The sequence below is a fragment of the Schistocerca piceifrons genome, chromosome 3 (assembly GCF_021461385.2).
Source record: "Schistocerca piceifrons isolate TAMUIC-IGC-003096 chromosome 3, iqSchPice1.1, whole genome shotgun sequence".
Taxonomy (NCBI): Eukaryota; Metazoa; Arthropoda; class Insecta; order Orthoptera; family Acrididae; genus Schistocerca; species Schistocerca piceifrons.
In genome coordinates this window covers 638,919,633-638,942,233 of record NC_060140.1, presented here as the reverse complement: position 1 = coordinate 638,942,233, position 22,601 = coordinate 638,919,633, and the positions used below count along the sequence as shown (strand labels likewise).

The 22,601-nt window shown below is 42.4% G+C and overlaps 1 protein-coding gene across 1 annotated transcript in view; it reads right to left on the bottom strand.

Annotated features, from left to right (window-relative positions):
- Positions 1 to 22,601, bottom strand: part of LOC124788241 — a 45,314-nt gene that overhangs the window by 8,808 nt on the left and 13,905 nt on the right. Inside the window, exon 3 of the mRNA XM_047255423.1 lies at positions 10,972 to 11,167. Within this exon, the coding sequence (XP_047111379.1) occupies positions 10,972 to 11,167 (196 nt within the window). The remainder of the gene's footprint in view (positions 1 to 10,971; positions 11,168 to 22,601) is intronic.

The window sequence follows — 22,601 nt, the reverse complement described above, 5'->3', positions numbered from 1 at the left end:
TGCCATGTTTAGCTGATATTTTTGAATCTATTGTTTTATTTTAGAGTGCCTGTATCATTTTTTATGGTTTTGTGATTCTAATTTTATTTTATTATGTAGGAGTTTAGCCTCACTTTCAGAGAGGTAATGATCAGCATCAAATTCACCATTCCATACACACTGATAACTTCCATAGTGCTTTCTTGACAAACATCTACATTATCTAACTGAAATTCTCCCAACATCAGGATTGCGAGATCAATGTTTTCGCTTTTCTTTGGAGTTTTCTGAGGAAGGTGGACATTAATTTCGAGTTAGAATTTTGACATAGACTGATCAGTCTCACACCATTTGTGTTGGTTCCTTTGTGGACTGGGTAACGCCCTACTACGTTTGTAAATTAGTTTTCTCTACCAGTTTACGCGCTGATAGCCCGCAAAAGCAATGTGGTGTTCATCTTCGGTGTTTTGGATACCTCAGTTTCTTGAAGTTCCCAAATACATCTCTTATCCCAGATTTATTCTGTTGTCTTGATCTATCAGTGCATGGCAATTAATGAGTATGTATTTTCTGTTTTTGCGTTTAGTTGACAGGACAGATTGCCGTTATGAGGCAGATTTTAATTCGTTTACACTCTCTGTTATACTTTATGAGCATAGAAAACTGAATCCAGTAATGCCATCCATTCTACAATGCTGATTGCTGGTTTGCCTTCGAAGATTCTGTAGTTACAAGTCCCTGTTACATTTTTTTGATGAATCAGATTTCTTGAACTGCCCCCACTTTTAGTGAATAATTTACTGTTAAGGGAACCAAAAATTTATTATTGAATAGAAATGTTAATTAAAAAATATTGAATCATAGTTTTAAAAAGAGTAACATCTTTTTATATTTAATGGCTGATCTCTTCAAATGCGAGTATTCATAGTCAGTTCAAATATGATACAAAAATTGAAACATCAAATCGCAGATACGATACTTCTTTATTTCTAGAAACTGAACTGTATTATTGATATATATACAATTTTTTCATTTAACAATAAGACACGTCACACGTCAGGGACAAATTTAATTTATTTTCTTGTGACTGATAAATGAAAGAACAGATGCTATTTTTATTGGAAAATCATGATCAGTGTTCATTAAATAACATTTCCATTTGTAGATAAACTTAGAATTTAAATGAAAGTAAAATAATGCTTGCAATGAAACTCGAACAATGACTTGACACTTATATACCTAGTAGCTTTTCATTTGTTGTGGTGTACCAGAAATTATGGCTCTTACTCCATAAGTCTCATTGCCCCAATATGTGCAGCTGAGAAGATAACATAATGCTAAAATACCTAACAAGTTACACAAATGAGTTACATAAATGTTTGTTCCCGTTTGCTTCATATCGTGAGGAAGAGTGGCGCAGTGCATCGACGGCAGAATCTTCATTGCTGCCACCAGAGATAATAAGCCGACCACTGCCGCACACTAACCCATGGCCAATGCAGAGAAGACTTCCCGGTAATTTCCAAGAATGAGTACCTATCGAAGTCACGGGGTCCAAACGATATGTATCGACCGTGCGGTCGTAAATCGATCATGTGACACCTGTGGCGAGCGTTGCGATCAATTATTTGTGATCGTAATTTTTATCTGTTTTCCGTCGTTCCCTTAGTTGCTCTAATTTACATACCTCCGCGAATTATTTGTGAGTTGCTAGGGAAACCCAGAAGGTTTATGTCGTCAGTGAGTGGGACGTCTGGTGCTCTTGATGTTTCTTCGGCGGATTCTCTCACATGGAAAAATCTAATTCCATGTTTATTCAGCGTAGAAAATTGTCCGACTTTTGTCGCAAATATGGAGTACTACCGGGCGCGCAAAGAAGGGACTATGTAGACTGTGGTGGTAGGAAGTGTGTAAAACTTCGTAAGAACAGTTGCGATGCTGAAATACCGTTACAATTTCATTGCGGACAGTGTGGAAAACGAACGAGTGTTAGGAAAGATACATGGTTCGACTCTTCCAAATTATCCATCCAGACCATCGTAACGAACTTTCACATGACGACATCACCGACGACGGGTAAGGTAATTCGTCTCCTTTGCAATTACAAGTATTTTTGTAACGCTCATCTTTTGTCGTTGCCGTAGTGACCAACGTAAACATACTCATAACACCCGCCACCAGAATCTCAGGATCCATTTACGATTGCACGTTCGATATGTATCGTTTGGAACCCGCGACTTCGATAGGCAATCATTCTTGGAAATTACCGAACTTCCTGCCAGAGATAGTTGCCACTCTCTGCCCTCGGTTGAATTACTTACAAAAAAATATTGTAATTGAAAAATAAATATCATTGTGTTAACTGACCACATGTAATGAGAATATGTATCAATGTACTTACTGACAAAAGTTTTTGCGTAATTAATATGTTATAATAAAGATCACAAGAAGTGACAATTACTTTGTTCGACTTCTCAAATAAGAAGCATGCAGCACGTTCCAGGGGTAGGCTTTATTATTGGCAAAACGTCTGAACTTAACATTCTTATCAGGACATTTGAAAGTGCTTTTTTGGAGATAGATTCTGTCTACTTTCGAATTTGCTAATTGCTTACCAGAATATATATGTCAATGCTAACTGGATCAGTGTCATCATCAATAAAAGGCCTTTGCTTCCTAAGATTCAAGTAGCTTCAAGAAGGCACTTTCGTTGGAGACTAAGCAATCTAATACGAAAGCCCTCTTGGCGCCCACAGGTGGGGCAAATGGCTATCATCTAGAACGAGGAGTTCGTGGCACTTTTCGACGCTCCCGTTTCGCAGCCAAGTTACTTAGTCAGACGCCGTCACGGAACTTGTCACCTTCTTTCCTGTTGCGGTCTTCGGCCAGCTCTTCCCATTTGCCGCAGTCAACATTAGATGCGTTAATGTCGCGCTTTGCGCAGTCCTTAAAGCGCAAAGCAATCTTACAGGTATTCTCTTGGCAAGTGCTATCTCACAATGTATCTCACTATGCTATCTCACTACATGACACTCAGTAGTTCGCAGTGTTCAGTCACATGGTCCCTCCATGGTATCCCTAGAATATTTCGTTTCTCGTGTGCACAGCAGGTGAAAGGCGTTGAGCTTAGGTTGTCGTTTATCATATGATCCTTAGGAACAATACAAGAGGCTACTCAACATACATATTCCATAAATGAGTATTTTTGTGTTCGCTGTCAAATGTTTGTGGTCCCATACTCTGAGAGGAGCTTCCCGAAAGTATTCGCTGCTTTGACAGTTCTCTAGAGTGGCCTTCTGATACTGTCGAGCCTAGATAACACAATTTTGTGTCTACATTCAACAAGGAGCCATCCAGTCTTAATGGCGGGCATATCCGCCTGTCCTTGCAGCATAATGGCAGTCTTCTGTACATTCTTAGACGATGAAACTAAGACCAATTACTATTATAATATTATACTGGTCTTTCATCCTTCCAATTCGTTTCATATCTGCAGGTGAGATCTACTACTATAAAAAGCAAACACCAACACGAAGACTACTTTGAACGTTATAGTACTTTAATAGCCTGATCTTGTCGAAGGCAGTGTTTACTTTATTTCCTCGAACTTATGAATTGTTTTATTCAGCCTTTATGATGTTTACTTTAATGTTATTAGTATTGTTATTATTAGTCTTATGTAGGTCTTCAGAGAATTACCGTTTTTGCTGATGTGGTTACTCGCAAAATTACTTTCATCAGCGGCTAAAGTACATGTAATTAAATTCCAAGAGAGCGAGAGTCAAAGGCAGCACTAAAGTGTTACATTGCTGGTGATGAAAACCAACATAAGCCATGTTAACTTAAGGTCGTCTTACTTTTTGACTTTGGAATTCTAAAATTCTCTGTGTGCTTGAGGTATTACTACGATCTACTTTGCGTATGTAACGACAGCGGCAACAATGGGATGTAAAATAATAAGCTTCACTCTGTTGATGTTTCCACTTCGACCTCGTTTCGTTCGATTTCAAGTTAAAAATGTATATTTGATGGAAACTAACCAATCTCTTCAACATATGGGGTGTCTGTTCTTTCGGACATGTCTGAAAGAACAAACGTATTTTGAGATAGCTGGAAAATGGGCAAGGGACAGTACATCAGTAGTGTATGAATAAGTTGAGATCATTGAAGCCTCCTAGGGTGGTCGTGCAGCTGCGCTGACCACTGTATACAGATGGGGTAGCGGCCAGTGCATCTGCATAATAATCAGGAGACCCGAGTTCGAATCCCAGTCTGGCACATATTTTCAACTTGCCTCATTGATAAAAATCAATCCTACTGGCAGATAATGTCTTTCATTGCTTTGTGTCTTCAGTCTCTTCTACTTCGTTGAACGCAGCTAAATATTCTGGAATGTGGCATCTTGAGTTTAGGTAGTATACGTCCTTCAGGTTGAAAATATTATCTGTTTCAGACATTTACATGCGCAGCTCAACTAAAAAATATCTCAAGTCATTATCTTTCGATTCCATTGAAAATTCAATAAACGTACTGCTGACCATTAAAACAGTAACACCAGCAAGAATACCAAAAATTGTGAAATTTTGTTTATTGTATGTATTCTGTCGAACTGAGCTTGGATGTCTGATATGGGTACGTCATTCCTTGCTGCTTCAGCCTTGCGCCAGTGTTCTTCAACCATAGTGGCTGGTGAGTGAATGCGCGCCAGTCTCTCGGCAACCCGTGTGCAAATGTTTTCAGTAGAAAAGAGCATCCTGGCTGGTACAACAGTCGAACACCTTGTACACAGAGGGAGGGCAGGATAGGGCAGACAACATGCAATCTTGCATTATTTTGTTGAAATATGAGACGTAGAAGACACTGCACTGGCACTGGTCTTGACGTGTCAGAAATGTAGCGCTTGCTGTCCAAATTGGAGGCTACTGCAACCAGAGGTGAACTGTGTACCTAACGGCAATACATACGATCGCACGAGGTGCTGGGCCCGAATAACGATAGCGAACGGAAGGAACCTGGCACATAAGTCTGGAACAACGCGACCACTACGGTCGCAGGTTCGAATCCTGCCTCGGGCATGGATGTGTGTGATGTCCTTAGGTTAGTTAGATTTAAGTAGTTCTAAGTTATAGGGGACTGATGACCTCAGATGTTAAGTCCCATAGTGCTCAGAGCCATTTGAACCGTTTGAACCTGGCTCACCTTCGTTCTACTAGCAGCCTCTGGATACTGATATTTTTTGAACCTGGCTCACCTTCGTTCTACTAGCAGCCTCTGGATACTGATATTTTTTGAACCTGGCTCACCTTCGTTCTACTAGCAGCCTCTGGATACTGATATTTCCACCTTGCGACTGTAAGAAGAACCTGAAATCGTCTGAAAATATGACGTGGTGCCCCTTCTGTGTCTATTTTGGTCGTTGAGAGGTTCAGTCGGCCTCTCTCTTTTGCGACGTCAAGGGAAGCCACGACGGCCGGCATGCTGACGCTCTCTGTTACTCCATACGTAGCCACGATGTCAGTATGGATACTTGTCTTGCTGTGAACATGTCCGTTCCTTGACACAAGACACACGGAGTGGCTGTCTCGTCCTGCATCTTCGAGCGAATTCTACTGTTTGTTAGGGTGTAAGTGCAGATATTGTGATCATTGTTATCTTAATATGCACCGACTTCAGGGTGTTAGGTGTTTTTCATCTACCTCTAATAATCTTCTCGCAAATACGTCAGTACCTGATGTTTCCTGCACAGTCTTAACTGCACCACTAAGTGGACTATGCCTGTTAGTTTGTGCGTCCACACTTCCACACTTCAACACCTGTTGCTCAGGGGAAAATAAGCATTAATGGCTCGCTCTTGCCACATGTACTTGCAAGTACTGATGAACCTGAAAACAGACTTCTCCTAATCTCCCAGTCGGTAAATGAACTAAATACTGGCGGAATGTTGTTCAGAACACTACCCTCACACCACTGAAGATATCTGCACTTATACGCCTGGGACGTTCCACGTCTGTACTCTCGACCGCAACTCATGTGGGGCAGCTGCCTAAATGGCGTTGAATATGGCCCTCCTAAACGCATAGACTGCATATTCACATGACACTTGTGCAATCTCGTACCAACGCAGGCGGCAATATCACGGAACGCCCAACACCACACTCGATAGGCCACGATTCTGCCCCTGCCCAATTCCGACACGACCTTCTGACGAACAGCTGATATTTTAATCCGATTTTTAAATAAGCCGCTAGCTGCGTAATGTTTTCTTCTACGCAGAATGTACCTGTCGTTACTGATAATTAGTTTGTGCGTTTATGATGAAATGCTATCATCTGCATATTTAAGCGTTAGTAAGCTTCATACCACTTGAACGTACGGTGCATGGCGCCTTCATGGTGTAGCAATTCTAATGTTAACCAGTATAACCCCTGAACTTGAAAATTTCCTTGCAACCATCTTCTGAAATACAGTGTGCCCTGGATAAACATATAATAATAGAAAATACAATGACATGAGAAGTAATTGAGATATTTATTGACGATATGTTTCTACAAGTACAATAATACAAAACTTTTTTGCACATCTAATCCACCCCGATATGAGCACCATTAGTGCCCATATTCTACTTCTTTCCATGTGTTTTGCAGCATTGCAGACGTAACATTTGGGATAGCTGCAAGAATGCTGTGGCGAAGATCTCGTATATCGCCAATTGATGTCTGCTACACTCGATTCTGTATAAACAGCCACAGAGAAAAATCAAGTGTCGTAATGTCTGGGCTTCTAGGGGCCAAGCAATCGATGGACTACCTCTGTCAGTCCAGCTATCTGACAAGGAACCCCTTGAATCCGAGGTCGCAAGTTCAATCTTCAGTACCGCTCATTTGAAAGTGTCGTGTTAACAAATATGACAGGAAAAATACTAGCTGCTAATAAAAATGGTTCAAATGGCTCTGAGCACTATGCGACTTAACATCTGTGGTCATCAGTCCCCTAGAACTTAGAACTACTTAAACCTAACTAACCTAAGGACATCACACACATCCATGCCCGAGGCAGGATTCGAACCTGCGACCATAGCAGTCGCGCGGTTCCGGACTGAGCGCCTTAACCGCGAGACCACCGCGGCCGGCAGCTGCTAATAACTCACCATGAGCATAAGGAGTGTAACAGTAAATGTGTGTCCAGCGAGGTACAGAGATCAGCCTTCTAAGGGATGTGTGTATCACGCTTCACAAAATGGACATCGTCGACATTCAAGTAATGTTCAAAACAAATTAACTTGTACAATGGACACCGAATGAAACAGGGCGCGCCATAGTGATCACAAACGTTCGCACCATCAAGACCGAAGGTGAATTCTTTGAGAGCTACAAACCATGCGAAGCATCCACTTTTAAAGAATACAAGTAGAATTATATTGCTGTAACGGTGTGATGAGAAGTGATGGAATATGGTGGCATGCAGCCCTATGCGAAAGTATGGTTTTTATACGCAGACCAGAAATCAAGCAAAAGAAAGTTATTTTGACCAGCTATTGACTAAAAGCTTCTAAGATCACGCGCGCGAGAAAGAATCGTAGGGAGCAGAGCACCTCCAACTTCTCTCAGGATAACAAATAACTTTTTATCCCATTTACCATCCAGTTTAACAATCGGCATAATTGTATAAGAATTCGTTATGGCATTGCGGTTAGCTGATCTTCATACGACTCTCTTGGTACCTCCAATTCCAGGATCCCTTTCATATGCAGTTCCTCTTCAAATCCTGACTGGTCGGGGTTGACAATAAATTCCTTACTGAACGATGGGATAAGTTTGTTTAACTCATCTACAAATTTTCGGGCCGATTCCGAAGTTTGATCTGCACCGTCAAGTTGGCGGTTTGTTTGAAATTTCGTTGTCTTACGTCTTCCAATTCTGTAGCACTGCTTGAAGTTATGCAATCAACCACTGCTTCCCTCGAAATCACTGTAATTATGTCGAACGCAATTTGATTTAAATAACATAGTAGCTCACTATCACGCGCATCCTGTAAATTGTATCGAACGTCCTTGAAACGCTTTTGTAATAAGTGCACCTTTTCCTCCCTTGAATATCTGTAGTTCTTCTTATGCATTACACGGTCCTATTGCTGCGGACTTATTCGGAATCTGTTAATAACTGTTTTTTTCCTATACTGCGGATGATTTTAGAAGTACGTAATTACGTTTAGTACCAGCTCCTTTGATAACGGTTGTCCTTTACAACGTTTCACTGGAGATGATGAACTACATGTCTCGACACCTGTTTCAATACAGATCGTCATCACTGACTGCTCATGTACATTGTTCGCACAGTCGAGCTTATACGACGCCACACATTCCATTGACTCATCTCAGATTTCATCTGCCGTTTCTTTTTCACTTGGAGTAATCCCTTGGGTTCATTTATGACGAAATGCCAACAACGGCAGCTGTTGGTGTAGATATAATGCAATGTTTGCTCTGTTTATCGTTGCCATAGCTGTGGTTTGTATCAACACCACTAGAGCTTTAGCACTGTTGTGAGTTACTCGTAGACTAAATAGTTCTCCTACGCTCCATATTCCCATGCTGTGCTCAACATTGGATACTTCCAGTCCAGTCCCGTTCCCTGTGGCCACTAGTAGTCAATAGTGTGGTTGCATGCAGACAATATATGGGGCGTCGAATGCCGTAAACATCATTGGTCTTTTGCGACCTCGCACTCAAGGGGTTCCTTGTGAGAACTCTTGGTCCAAGAAATCCCTCACAATGTTCGCATAATGTCATGGTGCGCCATCTTGTCGAAATATCACGTCATGATAAGGTTGTGGCACAGTATAGGCGTCTATGTATGTTGTAGGCTCTGCGAAGAAGAATGGGACTACAACCCTATACTTCAGCAATCCATGCCACGCATTCACTTTCGAGAGTCATTATGTGGGTTCAGTGAGGTTCAATATGCGGCTATAGTACGTGTTTACCCTATCGGAAGTGTGGAACGCAGCCTCGTCCGGAAAACAGTCGAAATAGAGGAATGCCTCGTTTTCAGCCATTTTTGCCGTAATTGTCCCGTCGCAGCCTCTCCTCAGGTTTGATTTTGTGGAAAACCTGCAGTTTGCAGGAGCAGCCTTTTTATGGCCATCATCTTGCATTGTGAAATGAAGTAACTGCAGCTGCCTAATTGCTTGTCGGATTTACGTACGAGAGCTCCAGGAAGGACGTACGGATTAGTTCAGCAGTAGACTCTGGAACTGCGTGTTAGTCGTGGCGGTCCAACATGGGAAATAAACTGGCAATTTCTCGAAACTACTTGTCCCATTTTTTGATTGTTACATCAGTAAGAACATCGTTAGTTGCTTGCAGTCCTTACGTACGCCGAAAACGGCGTTGCGCCAGTGTTACCAGACTTCAGCTCCGACGAGAGGATGCACACAGAACACCTTCCGCTATGGAGTCCACGTAGCTATTGACGCTCTTTTATGTGAACAGAGCAGTTACGCGCATGCGCATGCGGTATCAACTGCTGGAAACACAGATAACATTTTGACTTACGATACGCGTAGGAGCAAACCGTCGATAAATATCGCAATTACGTCTCAATTTATTACATATTCTATTGTTGTACACGGCCCAGTCATATTAATGTGATCACCTGTCAGTAGCCTGAATAATAACGTATTGGAGTCCTAACAGCAGCAAGACGTGCGGAAAGGGAGTCAGTGAGGTTGTGGAAGGTACCGATATGAATGCGGACCCATGGTGACTCCCGTGCCGTGGCCAGCTGCGTAAGGCTTCTTGTTTGAGGATCCATGATGCGAAGAGCTCATTCGAGATGGTCCCACCGACTCTCAATTGGGTGTAAAACAAAGCAATTTGGTGGCCAGGATGGTGCAGCAAACATATCCTGGTGCTCTTGGAACCATACACGTGCACTGCGAGCTGTTTGACACATTGCGTTGTCCTGCTAGTAGATGCTATCGTGTCGAGGAAAAAATTAACTGCATGTGGGGGCGGTCATGGGCCCTCAAACTTACGTTGATCCCAGGGAATACCCTCCAGCCTGGAAGCTTCAAACGATTGTTGCAGTGTGTTTATTTTTAGATGCTTCACACTGTACGCATGAACAGCCGTCTGTCCGATGGAGCATAAAACGTGATTTATTTGTTTAAAAGGACATTTCTCACCACTCACTGGGCGTCCAGCTGAAGTATTTGCGTGCAAATTCCAGCTTTCGTCGACGATGAACAGCGGTCAGCATGGGTGCCTAACTTTAAATGCGAACATTTTACGTTAGGCTTTACCGTGACTGTTATTGACATTAAATGAAACAAGTTTACTGTTACCAGTCACCGGTGACGGTGACTGGTAACAGTAAACTTGTTGTTTCATTTAATGTGTGCATAAACCAGGCACCTGCTGCAGAGGCGCATATGCACCTGTGTCCGCTGAACAGTCGTTGAGGAGACACTGTTAGTAGCCCTTTGGTTCATCTGGGCCATCAGTTGCTCAACTGTTACAGGTCTATTCGCTTATGCACGTCTTCACAGACATCGTTCACTCGTGTCTTGTATGGCCTGTGGTGCAACCCAGTTGCCACGGCACCGTTTTTTTTTTTTATAACATCATTTTTAATGCATGGTATACTTCAACCAAGGCGGCACGCGAAAAGTTTACACACTTAGCCGTTTCGGAAATGCTTTTATCCTTAGCCCCAAAGCCAATGACCATGCCCTTTTGAAAGTCGGCTAAATCACTCCTTTTCCACATTACGACAACACACGCACTGTTAACATAGAACATCTGCGGTTCCCACATTAATGTGACTGGACCGTGTACGTTTACCCCGGACAACCTGTATTTGCCAGCCTTTCTCAGCCCGTTGTTCAAGTACGTGAAGCTGTGGAAGTACTTCTGCCCAAGGACAGAGGAGGAGAACAGAAGGGCGCAGCGCGGATGGGAGAGGCGGCGAGCGCTCGTGTGGAGATACGTACCGGGCAGGTGCCAGACGCCGCCGTCCGTCACGGGGATGGCGGGCACCACGGCCTCCGTGCGGTCCTCGGAGCGCACGAACCACTGCACCGTCAGCGTGCCGTTCTCGTCGCGCCAGAAGTCGTACCAGTCGCACGTCGTGTCCGACGACAGCCGGACTGGCGCCACTTCCTCCACCAGGTACCATCGGCCGATGAGCTAGGGACAGAAACAGAGCGACATAGGTCGCTGCTCAGTTACATCTCCCGTACCACAAATTAGAAGCTACCTCGGGAATGATTAGTTAAATCAGCGTCAGCACGCGGACCGTGCTTTCGAACGTTAACGTTGAGCGCGCCAAGTTCAACGTGCTGCTGAGCGCTCAGCGATGCATACGGTAAGTCTGCCTCAGCGTTGTATACACGATCGCAACGCGCTCCAGCGGCACTAGTCGGTTGTATCTGACTCCCCAGTTATAGTCCTTACGAAATTGACAGGGGTAAAACTCCTACGTTAGCTATATTGAAACGCACATTTCCACCCTTGTACGTATGCTAGTCATGTTGTTCTGTCTGCAGTACACATAAATAAAAATTTCCATATCCATGAACGGTATTAAAGTAAACGGTAAAGTAGGTATTAAAGTCCATGGAGAAGAAATAAAAACGTTGAGGTTCGCGGATGACACTGTAATTCTGTCAGAGACAGCAAAGGACTGGGAAGAGCTGTTGAACGGAATGGACACTGTCTTGAAAGGAGGATATAAGATGAACATCAACAAAAGCAAAACGAGGATAATGGAATGTAGTCGAATTAGATTAGGAAATGAGACACTTAAAGTACTAAAGGAGTTTTGCTATTTGGGGAGCAAAATAACTGATGATGGTCGAAGTAGAGAGGATATAAAATGTAGACTGTCAATGGCAAGGAAAGCGTTTCTGAAGAAGAAAAATTTGTTAACATCGAGCACAGATTTAAGTGTCAGGCAGTCGTTTCTGAAAGTGTTTGTATGGAGTGTAGCCATGTATGGAAGTGAAACATGGACGATAAATAGTTTGGACAAGAAGAGAATAGAAGCTTTCGAAATGTGGTGCTACAGAAGAATGCTGAAGATTGGTAGATCACATAACTAATAAGGAGGTATTGAATAAAATTGGGGAGGAAGAGGAGTTTGTGGCACAACTTGACAAGAAGAAGGGACCGGTTGGTAGGACATGTTCTGAGGCATCAAGGGATCACCAATTTAGTACTGGAGGGCAGAGTGGAGGGTAAAAATCGTAGAGGGAGACCAAGAGATGAATACACTAAGCAGATTCAGAAGGATGTAGGTTGCAGTAGGTACTGGGAGATGAAGAAGCTTGCACAGAATCGAGTAGCATGAAGAGCTGCATCAAACGAGTCTCAGGACTGAAGACAACAACAACAACATCCATGAACAAGTTACAGGGCCAAAAGGAGATTACCATGTTCAGCCAGTATGGACATCGGCTTGTAAAAGTTCTGTTACAAATAGTGCGACATAAATCACAGTAGTTCTCCACATAAGATTAATAGTAAAATGGGACTTAACATCTGTGGTCATCAGTCCCCTATAACTTAGAACTACTTAAACCTAACTAACCTAAGGACATCACACACATCCATGCTCGAGGCAGCATTCGAACCTGCGACCGTAGCGGTCACGCGGTTCCAGACTGAAGCGCCTAGAACTGCACGGCGACACCAGCCGGCTGATTAATAGTATTTCATCGTTATCATGTTTCAGTAAAATCCTAAGGTCATTCTTACGTGACCACTATTCCAATTCACTAGCAGAATATTTAAAACATATGAAACACCACACTTGAAACAAGAAAGTGCAAAATATCTTACTGCAAGTAGTGCAAGCTGTCTTGTAGATAAAGCCAACCGAACAAACTCACTACTTGGGAAGAGCGCACCCGTAGCTACTTGTAAATAACATCGAATTTTACGGACCATACTTCTGTTAAACTAGTAAGAAACTATCTGGGCCTATTATAAAACGCGAAATTTATTAAAAGGAGGTCTGGTTTCAGTGTGACGCGAACCACCAACACACCTCCTTTCAAATTATAGCTCTGCTGATCTACTCATCACACTACACCGACCGTGTATAGTTTGTGACGATACTTCCGATCTTACCATCTTCTGATAGCTTCATCGCGGATATGTTATTAATTGTCATTTAATTACAGTAAATTGTATCAAGAACAATGCGTTTTTGATGGCTCCTCAAAGTGCCGTTACCTTGAAACGGCATACTTTCATAATATTCAAGTTACAATTTTTTAACCACCAGTATGATGTTTCCCGTCATTTTATTACAACAGATAATACAATTAACGACGGGTTTTCGAGAGATCCTCAGTTTCCTGGAGCTCAGAAAGGGCTTATATTTACATACATATGGGTTACAACTGAAAGCCAATATGGTGCCCCGCGGCTCTGTACTGAAGAGGGATGGCCTCATGTCTCATTTGCCTACTTTCCAACGCACGTTTAGAACGTCTCACATGCTAGATAGTGCTCTGCACATTCGCAATAACTCCCCACCGTGCTTTTTCCGTGTTATGACGTCAGAGACTCGGTACGCTCAACGGTCGACGTTCGAATGCACGGTCCGTGTGCTGACGGCTTTAGACTTCTGCAGAAATGTAGGACCACATGAGGCAAATATACTACGACTTATACGGTACACTAAAGGAAATGCAACACTACGCTATTATATTTTTAGATTTAGAAAAAAGTTTAACAATGCTAACTGCAATGTACTCTTCGAAATACTGAAAGTAGCAGGAATAAAATACAGGAAACTAAAGGTCATTTACAACTTGTGCAGAATCCAGAATATGGTTACAGGAATCGAGGAGAAGGGAGTGAAACAGGGTACCCTATCTCAAGGATTACTCGTACTGTAAACTGAGAAAACTATAAAGGAAAACAAAAACCAATTTTGAAAGGGAATAAAAGTATGTGAGACTACAAGGCAGTATGCAGCACAATAACACAAGGGAATTTAAGTGTGTGTAACTACAACGCGATATGTACCACTGCATTACTACTAAAATATTTAATTTCATTCCTTTTCACGAAAGCGATATCTGAAATTTCTTCTTCATGTATGATCAGTTTCAATACTCTGTAAACTTTATAAAAGAAACTTGAAAAATAAATTAATTTAAATTAAATATTATCTGAAAAATAAAAGAAACTTAAAAAATAAATTAATTTAAATTAAATATTATCCGAAACGATTAAAAACCATTTTTAAAATCAGCGCAGTTGTCACACTGATAATATCAGCTACTCATTTTTATATCGAGTCACTGAAAATGTCTTAATGGATAGAAGAAAGCGATAGGAGGACAAAAAATCTTTGATAACAACAGCGGACCGTTAGAGACATGGGATTAGTAATCTTGATGTTGTATAGCTGCGAGTGAGAAAAGGTGTAAGTGTATGTGGCTCTGGCGTAGCAAACGAATATATGTGCAGCGCTTTCTTGTGGGTGCGAGAGGCACTGCAATTTCTAAATGCTACGGTACGTTGATGACTTTTATTGGTGCTCCGACAGCAATCAAAGAGACAGCGGTGTTTGGCCACAGTAAATATAAGGAATCTTTGCAACTGGAGACGGGATATAACTGTACTGTTGCCGCCGAGCTATCATTTCGCGGTTGCAGCACTTCAAACTTTTAACTTTGTAAAACTCTTCAGAGTGTATTGAGTAGCATGAACAGTATAACCTCTGCGTGAACATTAATTTTAGTTTCGTAGTCGCTATTATTCCATTGTACCAAGTTCTTGAACAGGGTCCATGGCCGATTATCCTAGGTTCCGAGTGTCCATTATAAATGAATTTCTTTGAGCTGAATGTTCAAATTGTTGCTCATTGATTAAAGTCATTAAATAACTTTTGAATTACAACAACAACTAATTTTTGAAATCAGTACTTAAACAAACTATTGGAATCAGTGAATCTGCCAGATCAGAATATATTTTACTTCTTACTTAACAGTATGAGTTAATTTTATGTGCTTTTGATAATTTTATGCGGTATTTCATGGGTGACATGGTACTTCAAAATCATTAACGTTTAAATCTAGTAAGGTTCAGCGCTAACTTCAAGAGTTTAGAAAATTCTGTCTATCAAAATTCGTAACAATAAAGATTATTGCTGAGGTCAAGCTACGTCATTATTATGTATCGTGTACTACCGTAATTCTTTCAATTTTCATTCCGTTCCTCATTATTTCCTTCAACTTAACTAAATATTTCGTGATGACTTGAATACAAAACATCACTCCCGTGCAGGTGATGAATTACGTCATCAATATGTGCGTTACTCATTTTTAAATGAATTTGAGTCCGATTATAAGCAACTGCTTTCAGAAATAAAACGTCCTATGTAGGTCTGGCGACGGGATTATTTCATCTCGTGATTGGAATTTCATTAAAATGTTAATTTTAAATAATAATAAATTCCGCTAACGATTCAAAACCCATCTATGTAATTATATCTCTTGCACTCAGTCTTTATCATGGCACTGTATTACCTTACCACTTTGGTGATATTCAGGAGGACAACGATTCGAACCCCAATCCGGCCACACAGATTTAGGATTTTCCGTAATTTCCCGAAATCGCTCCAGGCAAAAGCCAGGACAGTTCCTTCAAAAAGGACACGGCCAACGTCTTCCCCGTCCTGCCGTAATCTGAGCTTCTTCTCCATATCTACTGATATCATTATCAACGTGGTGCTAAACTCCAATCTTCCTTTTTTTTCATTTAGATGACTATATGATTAGATGTACACTTTTCACATCGTTTGGCTCAGTTCACTTCGGAATTGATGCCTTTCCAGTTAATTAGGCACACATAATCACAGTCGGTTATACCGTACGACGTAGGTCGTCGAGGTTTGCCAAAGACATCGAGATGCATTCTCAAAAGAACTTGACGGACCAGCTGAACGGAATGGATATTATCTGCAAAAGATTAAGATGACCTTCAACGAAAGTAAAAGAGAGGCAATGGAGTGTAGTCGAATTACATAAGGTGGTGTCGAGGGAACTAGTTTAGGAAATGAGACACGAAGAGCAGTAAATGAATTCTGCTATTTGGAAAGCAAAATAATTGATTATGGTCGAAGTAGAGACGACGGAAAACGAAGACTCACAACAGCAAGAAAAGTATTTCCGACGAAGAGAAATTTATTAACATCGATCGTTGGTTTAAATGTTAGGGAGTTTTTATAAAGGTGTTTGTCTCGATTGCAGAGACTTGGGCGCTAAATAGTTCAGTTACGTAGAAAGTAGCAGCTTGTGTTGCTACAGAACAATACTGAGGATCGGATAGGTACATATGATGACAAACGAAAAGGTACTGAATCGAGTTAGGGAAGAAAGGAGTTGATGGCACAACTTAATTAATAATTGATAGAACACTTCTTGAGGTACCAAAGGATAGTGAATTTGGTAATGGAGAGAAGTGAGCAGAGACGACACTTGCACAGAACAGTCTACCATGGAGAGACGAACCGAACCAGTATTCCGACTGAAAAAAAGAAAGGAAGATTACAGTTTATCGTCCTGATGACGTCGAGGTCGTTAGACATGTAGCACAAGCTCTCATAGTTTCATGGATGGGGAAGAAAATTGGTGGTGCCCTTTCAAAGGAACCATCCCGGCACTTGCCTGGAGAAATTTGGGAAATCACGGAAAACTCAAATATGGACGGCCGGACGCGGATTTGAACCGTCTTCCTCCCGAATATGAGACCATTGTGCTAGCACTGAAGAGACCACAACAAGACCACGGCGTGTTCCACTTTAAAATACAGTTTCGGTATTAGGAATACTAGAGTACGGCATATCTTTGGTATAAGTAGGAACAAGCCATTCAAAAATAGTTAATTTGACACTGGAAGGAGCAGTAAGGAGAAAAACTTTAAGAGACATAAGATAATTGAGTAAAGATGCCGAGAATATTATTAATGTGGATATCCAGAGATGAAACAGTTAGGATGAAAGTGAGAGGTGGATGAGGCATCATAGCCGGCCGAAGTGGCCGTGCGGTTAAAGGCGCTGCAGTCTGGAACCGCAAGACCGCTACGTTCGCAGGTTCGAATCCTGCCTCGGGCATGGATGTTTGTGATGTCCTTAGGTTAGTTAGGTTTAACTAGTTCTAAGTTCTAGGGGACTAATGACCTCAGCAGTTGAGTCCCATAGTGCTCAGAGCCATTTTTTTTTTTTTTGAGGCATCATACTATTTAGTAAACATTTTTACAGAGTCCTTAATGACTAGTTGGGTGAACATCAGTTTGAGAACAAAGAAAATTATTTGGGTTTAATGTCCTATCGAAGACGAGGTCATTAAAAACGGAGCACAAGCTCCGAATAGAGGAGGGTGGGAATGGAAACTGTCCACTTTCTTTTCGAGGGAGCCACACCGGCATTTTCATTATGCTATTTAGAGAAACATTTGAAGTGAGGCCAGTGTCTTAACCACTGCGCCACCCTGTTGACCAAACAGCTCTTTCCCCACCAGTACAGCACTGCATTAAAGAGCTTTGTAGCTTGACCATCCGGTACGAAGATCTTAGATTGGCAATACGTGTGTAGCACTTGTTTGTTAACAACTTTTGTTTCAAAATGGTTCAAATATCTCTGAGCACTATGGGACTTAACTTCTGAGGTCATCAGTCCCCTAGAACTTAGAACTACTTAAACCTAACTACCCTAAGGACATCACACAAATCCATGCTCCAGGCAGGATTCTAACCTGCGACCGTAGCGGTCGTGCGGTTCCAGACTGTAGCGCCTAGAACCGCTCGGCCATTTTGTTTCATAACATGTAACTACTTGTTATTTGGCATTGCCACGAAAAGTAATCCACGGTTGTTGTTTATGTCCCGTCCGCTGTGGAGTTTCCCGTCGTTCACAATTGATGACTGGTTGTCAAATTTGGAACATTACCCGTTACAGGAATCAGCAGATAGACATATATGTGTGGTATATAAGGATGTGGTGCCCGAAAAGCCGAACGAAAATGCAGAGAAATGTTTCGCAACAGGCTTCGTTCTGGTTCAAAAAAATTATCTTCGTGGTTAGGAACTTAATAGAAACTGGATCGTTAACAGAGATTTGGCCAAGATTCTCGAACAAAATTGGCCATACATTATAAATTAAGAGTGTTGGATTATACCGGGGAAGATACAGCAATAAGTACCCATCAGGTTTCAGGAATTACTGCAACCAATCGCCGTTTTTTCTTCAATTTTTATTCATTCATGACCGGTTTCGAATCGTCTGGCGATTCATCATCAGTGATACACGTTATTTTGGAGTGTGGTGGGGGTCGGGCATCCCACAATACTGCAAACTAAATTGTATCATCTGATGATGAATCGCCAGGCAATTCGAAACCGGTCATGAATAAATAAAAATTGAAGAAAAAACGGCGATTGGTTGCAGTAATTCCTGAAACCTTTAACAAGACAGTCGCAGTGTTCCAAATCCAGAATGCATAAAACTTTAAAGTACCCATCACTTTGCTCGTGAAATGCCTACTCCATGAATAAGTGTGGCGGGTACTGGCTGAAAAGTAATTAGATTTCAATTATAAATAACGCGTGTAAGTAATGGGGCCAATTCATTTTTAACCCGGAATTCAATTATTCCGATGGATTGTATTGCGTTGTTTGGACCCTAAAGATCTCTACGTGCAATGAGATACATCTAAGTAGGTAGCTGAGAAACATTTAGATTACTTTTTTTATATCTACAGTAATTCGAATACTGTATCATCCGGGATCACCAATAGCAGAGCGTCCATTTAAAATTTATTCTTTATCTTTTGTTATTAAAAGGGCAGCCGAATGAAAATCACACAGATGGGAAAAAACGCAACCTCCTGCAGCATCTCGACTACACTGCAGAACTATCGCTGGGAAACCCTTACACAGTCTCCACACAGTCCCGAACTCTCCCCATACGACTTCCATAGTTTTGTTGCCACGAAGGAAGACATTCGTGGATGTCGATTTGCGCGCCTGGGTACAGTCACTGTTTCGTAGGCATCCGTAAACATTTTTCCATGAAGGTACTGACCGTCTTGTCTCACAGTGGGATAAATCTGTTAGCAGGTATGGCGATTACTGTTAAAATAATAAACAGTTTGCTTACTTTTTATCCATCTAGGCCCATGTTAAACTTCATTTATTCAATCTTCTGACAACGAATAGCAAACTTCTCAATAATAATGTCACGACACAGTGACATTGTTGTCAATAAGACAGAGGAAATAGTTATTTTTGGTAGATTCTTCTTACTTAGGGCAGTTACAGAGTTTTCCTATGTCCTTTAACACATCCACACATCAAGGGTTTGGTTCGAGAGGGCGGTGAGAGATTCTTGTTTCTTGACCCCCCCCCTCCCGCGTCCTAACACAAATACGCCGGCCGGAGTGGCCGAGCGGTTCTAGGCTCTTCAGCCGGGAACCGCAAGACCGCTACTGTCGCTGGTTCGAATCCTGCCTCGGGCATGGACGTGTGTGATGTCCTTAGGTTAGTTAGGTTTAAGTAGTTCTAAGTTCTAGGGAACTGATGACCTCAGCTCTTAAGTCCCATAGTGCTCAGAGCCATTTGAACCATTATAACACAAATACAATTTGACGAAATAAACCTCGGGTGAACAGCCTGGTATGAGTGTGCTTAGGAAGAATCACAACAAATACAATTTGCTCTCAGTATCACTTTTAACATACCACAGATGCCTAGGATTTTAATAATAATAATAACCAATAAAGATCCTGCAAGAATTAGGGCTAGATGAGAAGACCCACAGCCTTATCCAACAGACTTTAAGCAACACCAGGTCACGAGTAAAGTTCAGACGAACGCTATCAAATATTTTTGGAATCAGATCGTGAGTAAGACAGCGAGATGGTCTGTCCCCTGTGCTCTTCAACTGTCCGCTGGAAAAGGTAATAAGAGAGTGGCGGAAGGAGTTAGCTCGAGAGGGGATTCGAAATGGTATCTCTCTGGGACAGAAGTGCAATGGGCTCAATGTTGATTGCCTGGCATTTCCCGATGACCTAGCACTTCTATCAGATTCAATAGAAACTTCAGTGAAAGAACTCAAAGTTCTCAGACAGCAAGCTGCAAAGGTTGGGCTTCACGTACCGTTTAAAAAAAGCAGTATGTGACTAGCATAGGTAAATCTCCTAGTATACTGTATCTAGACCAGGGAGATATCAAGAAAACCAACAGGTTTAAGTACTTGGGAGAATCGCTGGAACCTAATCTATCTGCAGGAACAGCACTATCAACTCGAGTCAACAAGCTAGAGCTGGCGTACCAGCTGACCAAGAACACTTAGAATAAAAAATGTCTCTCCTGTAACCCTAAACTGAAGCACTGCCAGCCGGCCGCGGTGGCCGTACGGTTCTAGGCGCGTCAGTCCGGAACCGCGTGACTGCTACGGTCGCAGGTTCGAATCCTGCCACGGGCATGGTTGTTTGTGATGTCCTTAGGTTAGTTAGGTTTAAGTAGTTCTAAGTTCTAGGGGACTGATGACCTCAAATGTTAAGACCCGTAGTTCTCAGAGCCATTTGAAGCACTACCAGACAATCATCCGTCCTGAAACCTTAAATGCTTCAGAATGTTTAATACTCAGTAGGAAGGGACTTACTGAAAATCTCGACATCCAGAAGAGAAAGATAATGAGGAAGATACTGCGGCCAATCAAGGAAGGCGACAGTTATAAAAGGGGAACCAACCGAGAGCTCTACGAGTACTGTGAAAGAATCACACATGTAGCTAGGAAAAGACGTCTAGCATTTTACGGACACCTTTACAGGATGCATCGTGACAGACTGACCATCCAGCTTCTCTGTTACTGGCAAAAGAGGAAGACCAAGTCACCGTGATTGATGGAAGTCGAGAAAGATCTTCAGGAATTGGGAATAACAGAAGGAAACTTGAAGGACCGGACAGTAGTCAGGAAGAAGCTTAGACAAAAGAGGTTCTAGGACAGACTACCAGGAAAGAAGATTGGTGCCCTCTGTACACAGGAGAGGAAGGAACAACACAGCCAGAGAATGCGTAACTACTGGTCAAACCTCAAAGCCCACTCCAAACGTAACAATTAAATGTTGTGGTCCTTAGTTGGCCTATACGAAATAATAAGAAGAAAAAGAATAACCACTGAGTATACAGGGAGATTCAGCTACCCTACCATTGTGTTTAATGCAACCCGCAAAACCCTCAAATGTGATCCGTAAGATTTTCATACTCTCTCGTTCGTTACGTGCAAACTGCACTGCCGGAAAAAAATTAGTACACCTGAAAAGATGTCGTCCAACTTGGTCCGATGACGGCATTTGCCACCTGGGGAATGGTAGTTGTACTGATAATGGTTTCAACGTCATGCGCCAACAAATAGTGTAGTGGCATAGTTACCCGAGCGCCATCTGTATCTACCCGTTAATAGGAAATGCTAACAAGGTGGTAATCATGCCATGAAGACGAAGAAAGCAGATCCTGCCTGTATGCACGTGAAGGTCATTTTCAGGTATGATGTAGACCTGGTGAGTGCTGTCACGTAGAGTGCATTCGTCCAATACACACTGGTCCCATCCCAGGACTTCTCCTTTTGTGCTCCTGGTGGGGTCGTCAATCAGCGCTCGGTATGTGCAGAATGTTGTTAGACTCGTTCTTCTGCCCTTCTTCCAACAGGCAGGTGAGGTTTTGTTCCCACAGTTTAATTCTTGCCCACACACTGCGTGTGCTACTCAGCGTTCTCTGCAAGACGTGCCAGCATGATGTCCAATCGAGCATGGGTGGGACGAGAAGTGACTTGAGCGACGCGTCATCCAAACGACTCTTACAGAATTACGTGACCAGGCCGAGCAGGCATGGCCCAACGTATCCTAGGACAATAATCGCCACCTGTACGATCGGCTGGATGCCAGAGTCAGCGTCTGCGCTGCCATCCATGGAGGCTACAACGCAACTACTATGGGTGTTTCACCATGGGTCGATAACTAGTACCTCAGAGCCGCTTGTGCTATTGATCTGCATGTATTCATTTCATGTACTCCATATGCACCGTTGAAACAATAAATCTTGAGTGAACTGAAACCTCTAAAAGGGTGTACTATTTTTTTCCTGTGTGATCAAAAGTATCCGGACACCCCAAAATCATACGTTTTTCATATTAGGTGCATTGTGCTGCCACCTACTGCCAGGTACTCAGTAGTCATTAGACATCGTGAGAGAGCAGAATGGAGTGCTCCACGGAACTCACGGACTTCGAACGTGGTCAGGTGATTGGGTGTCACTTGCGTCATACGCCTGTACGAGAGATTTTCGCACTCCTAAATATCCCTAGGTCCACTGTTTCCGATGTGATAGTGATGTGGAAACGCGAAGGGACACGTACAGCACAAAAGGGTACAGGCTGACCTCGTCTGTTGACTGACAGAGACCGTCGACACATGAAGAGGGTCGTAATGTGTAATGAGCAGACGTCTATCCAGACCATCACACAACTGCGTCAGTATCCACTGCAAGTACTATGACAGGCGGGAGGTGAGAAAACTTGGACTTCATGGTCGAGCGGCTGCTCATA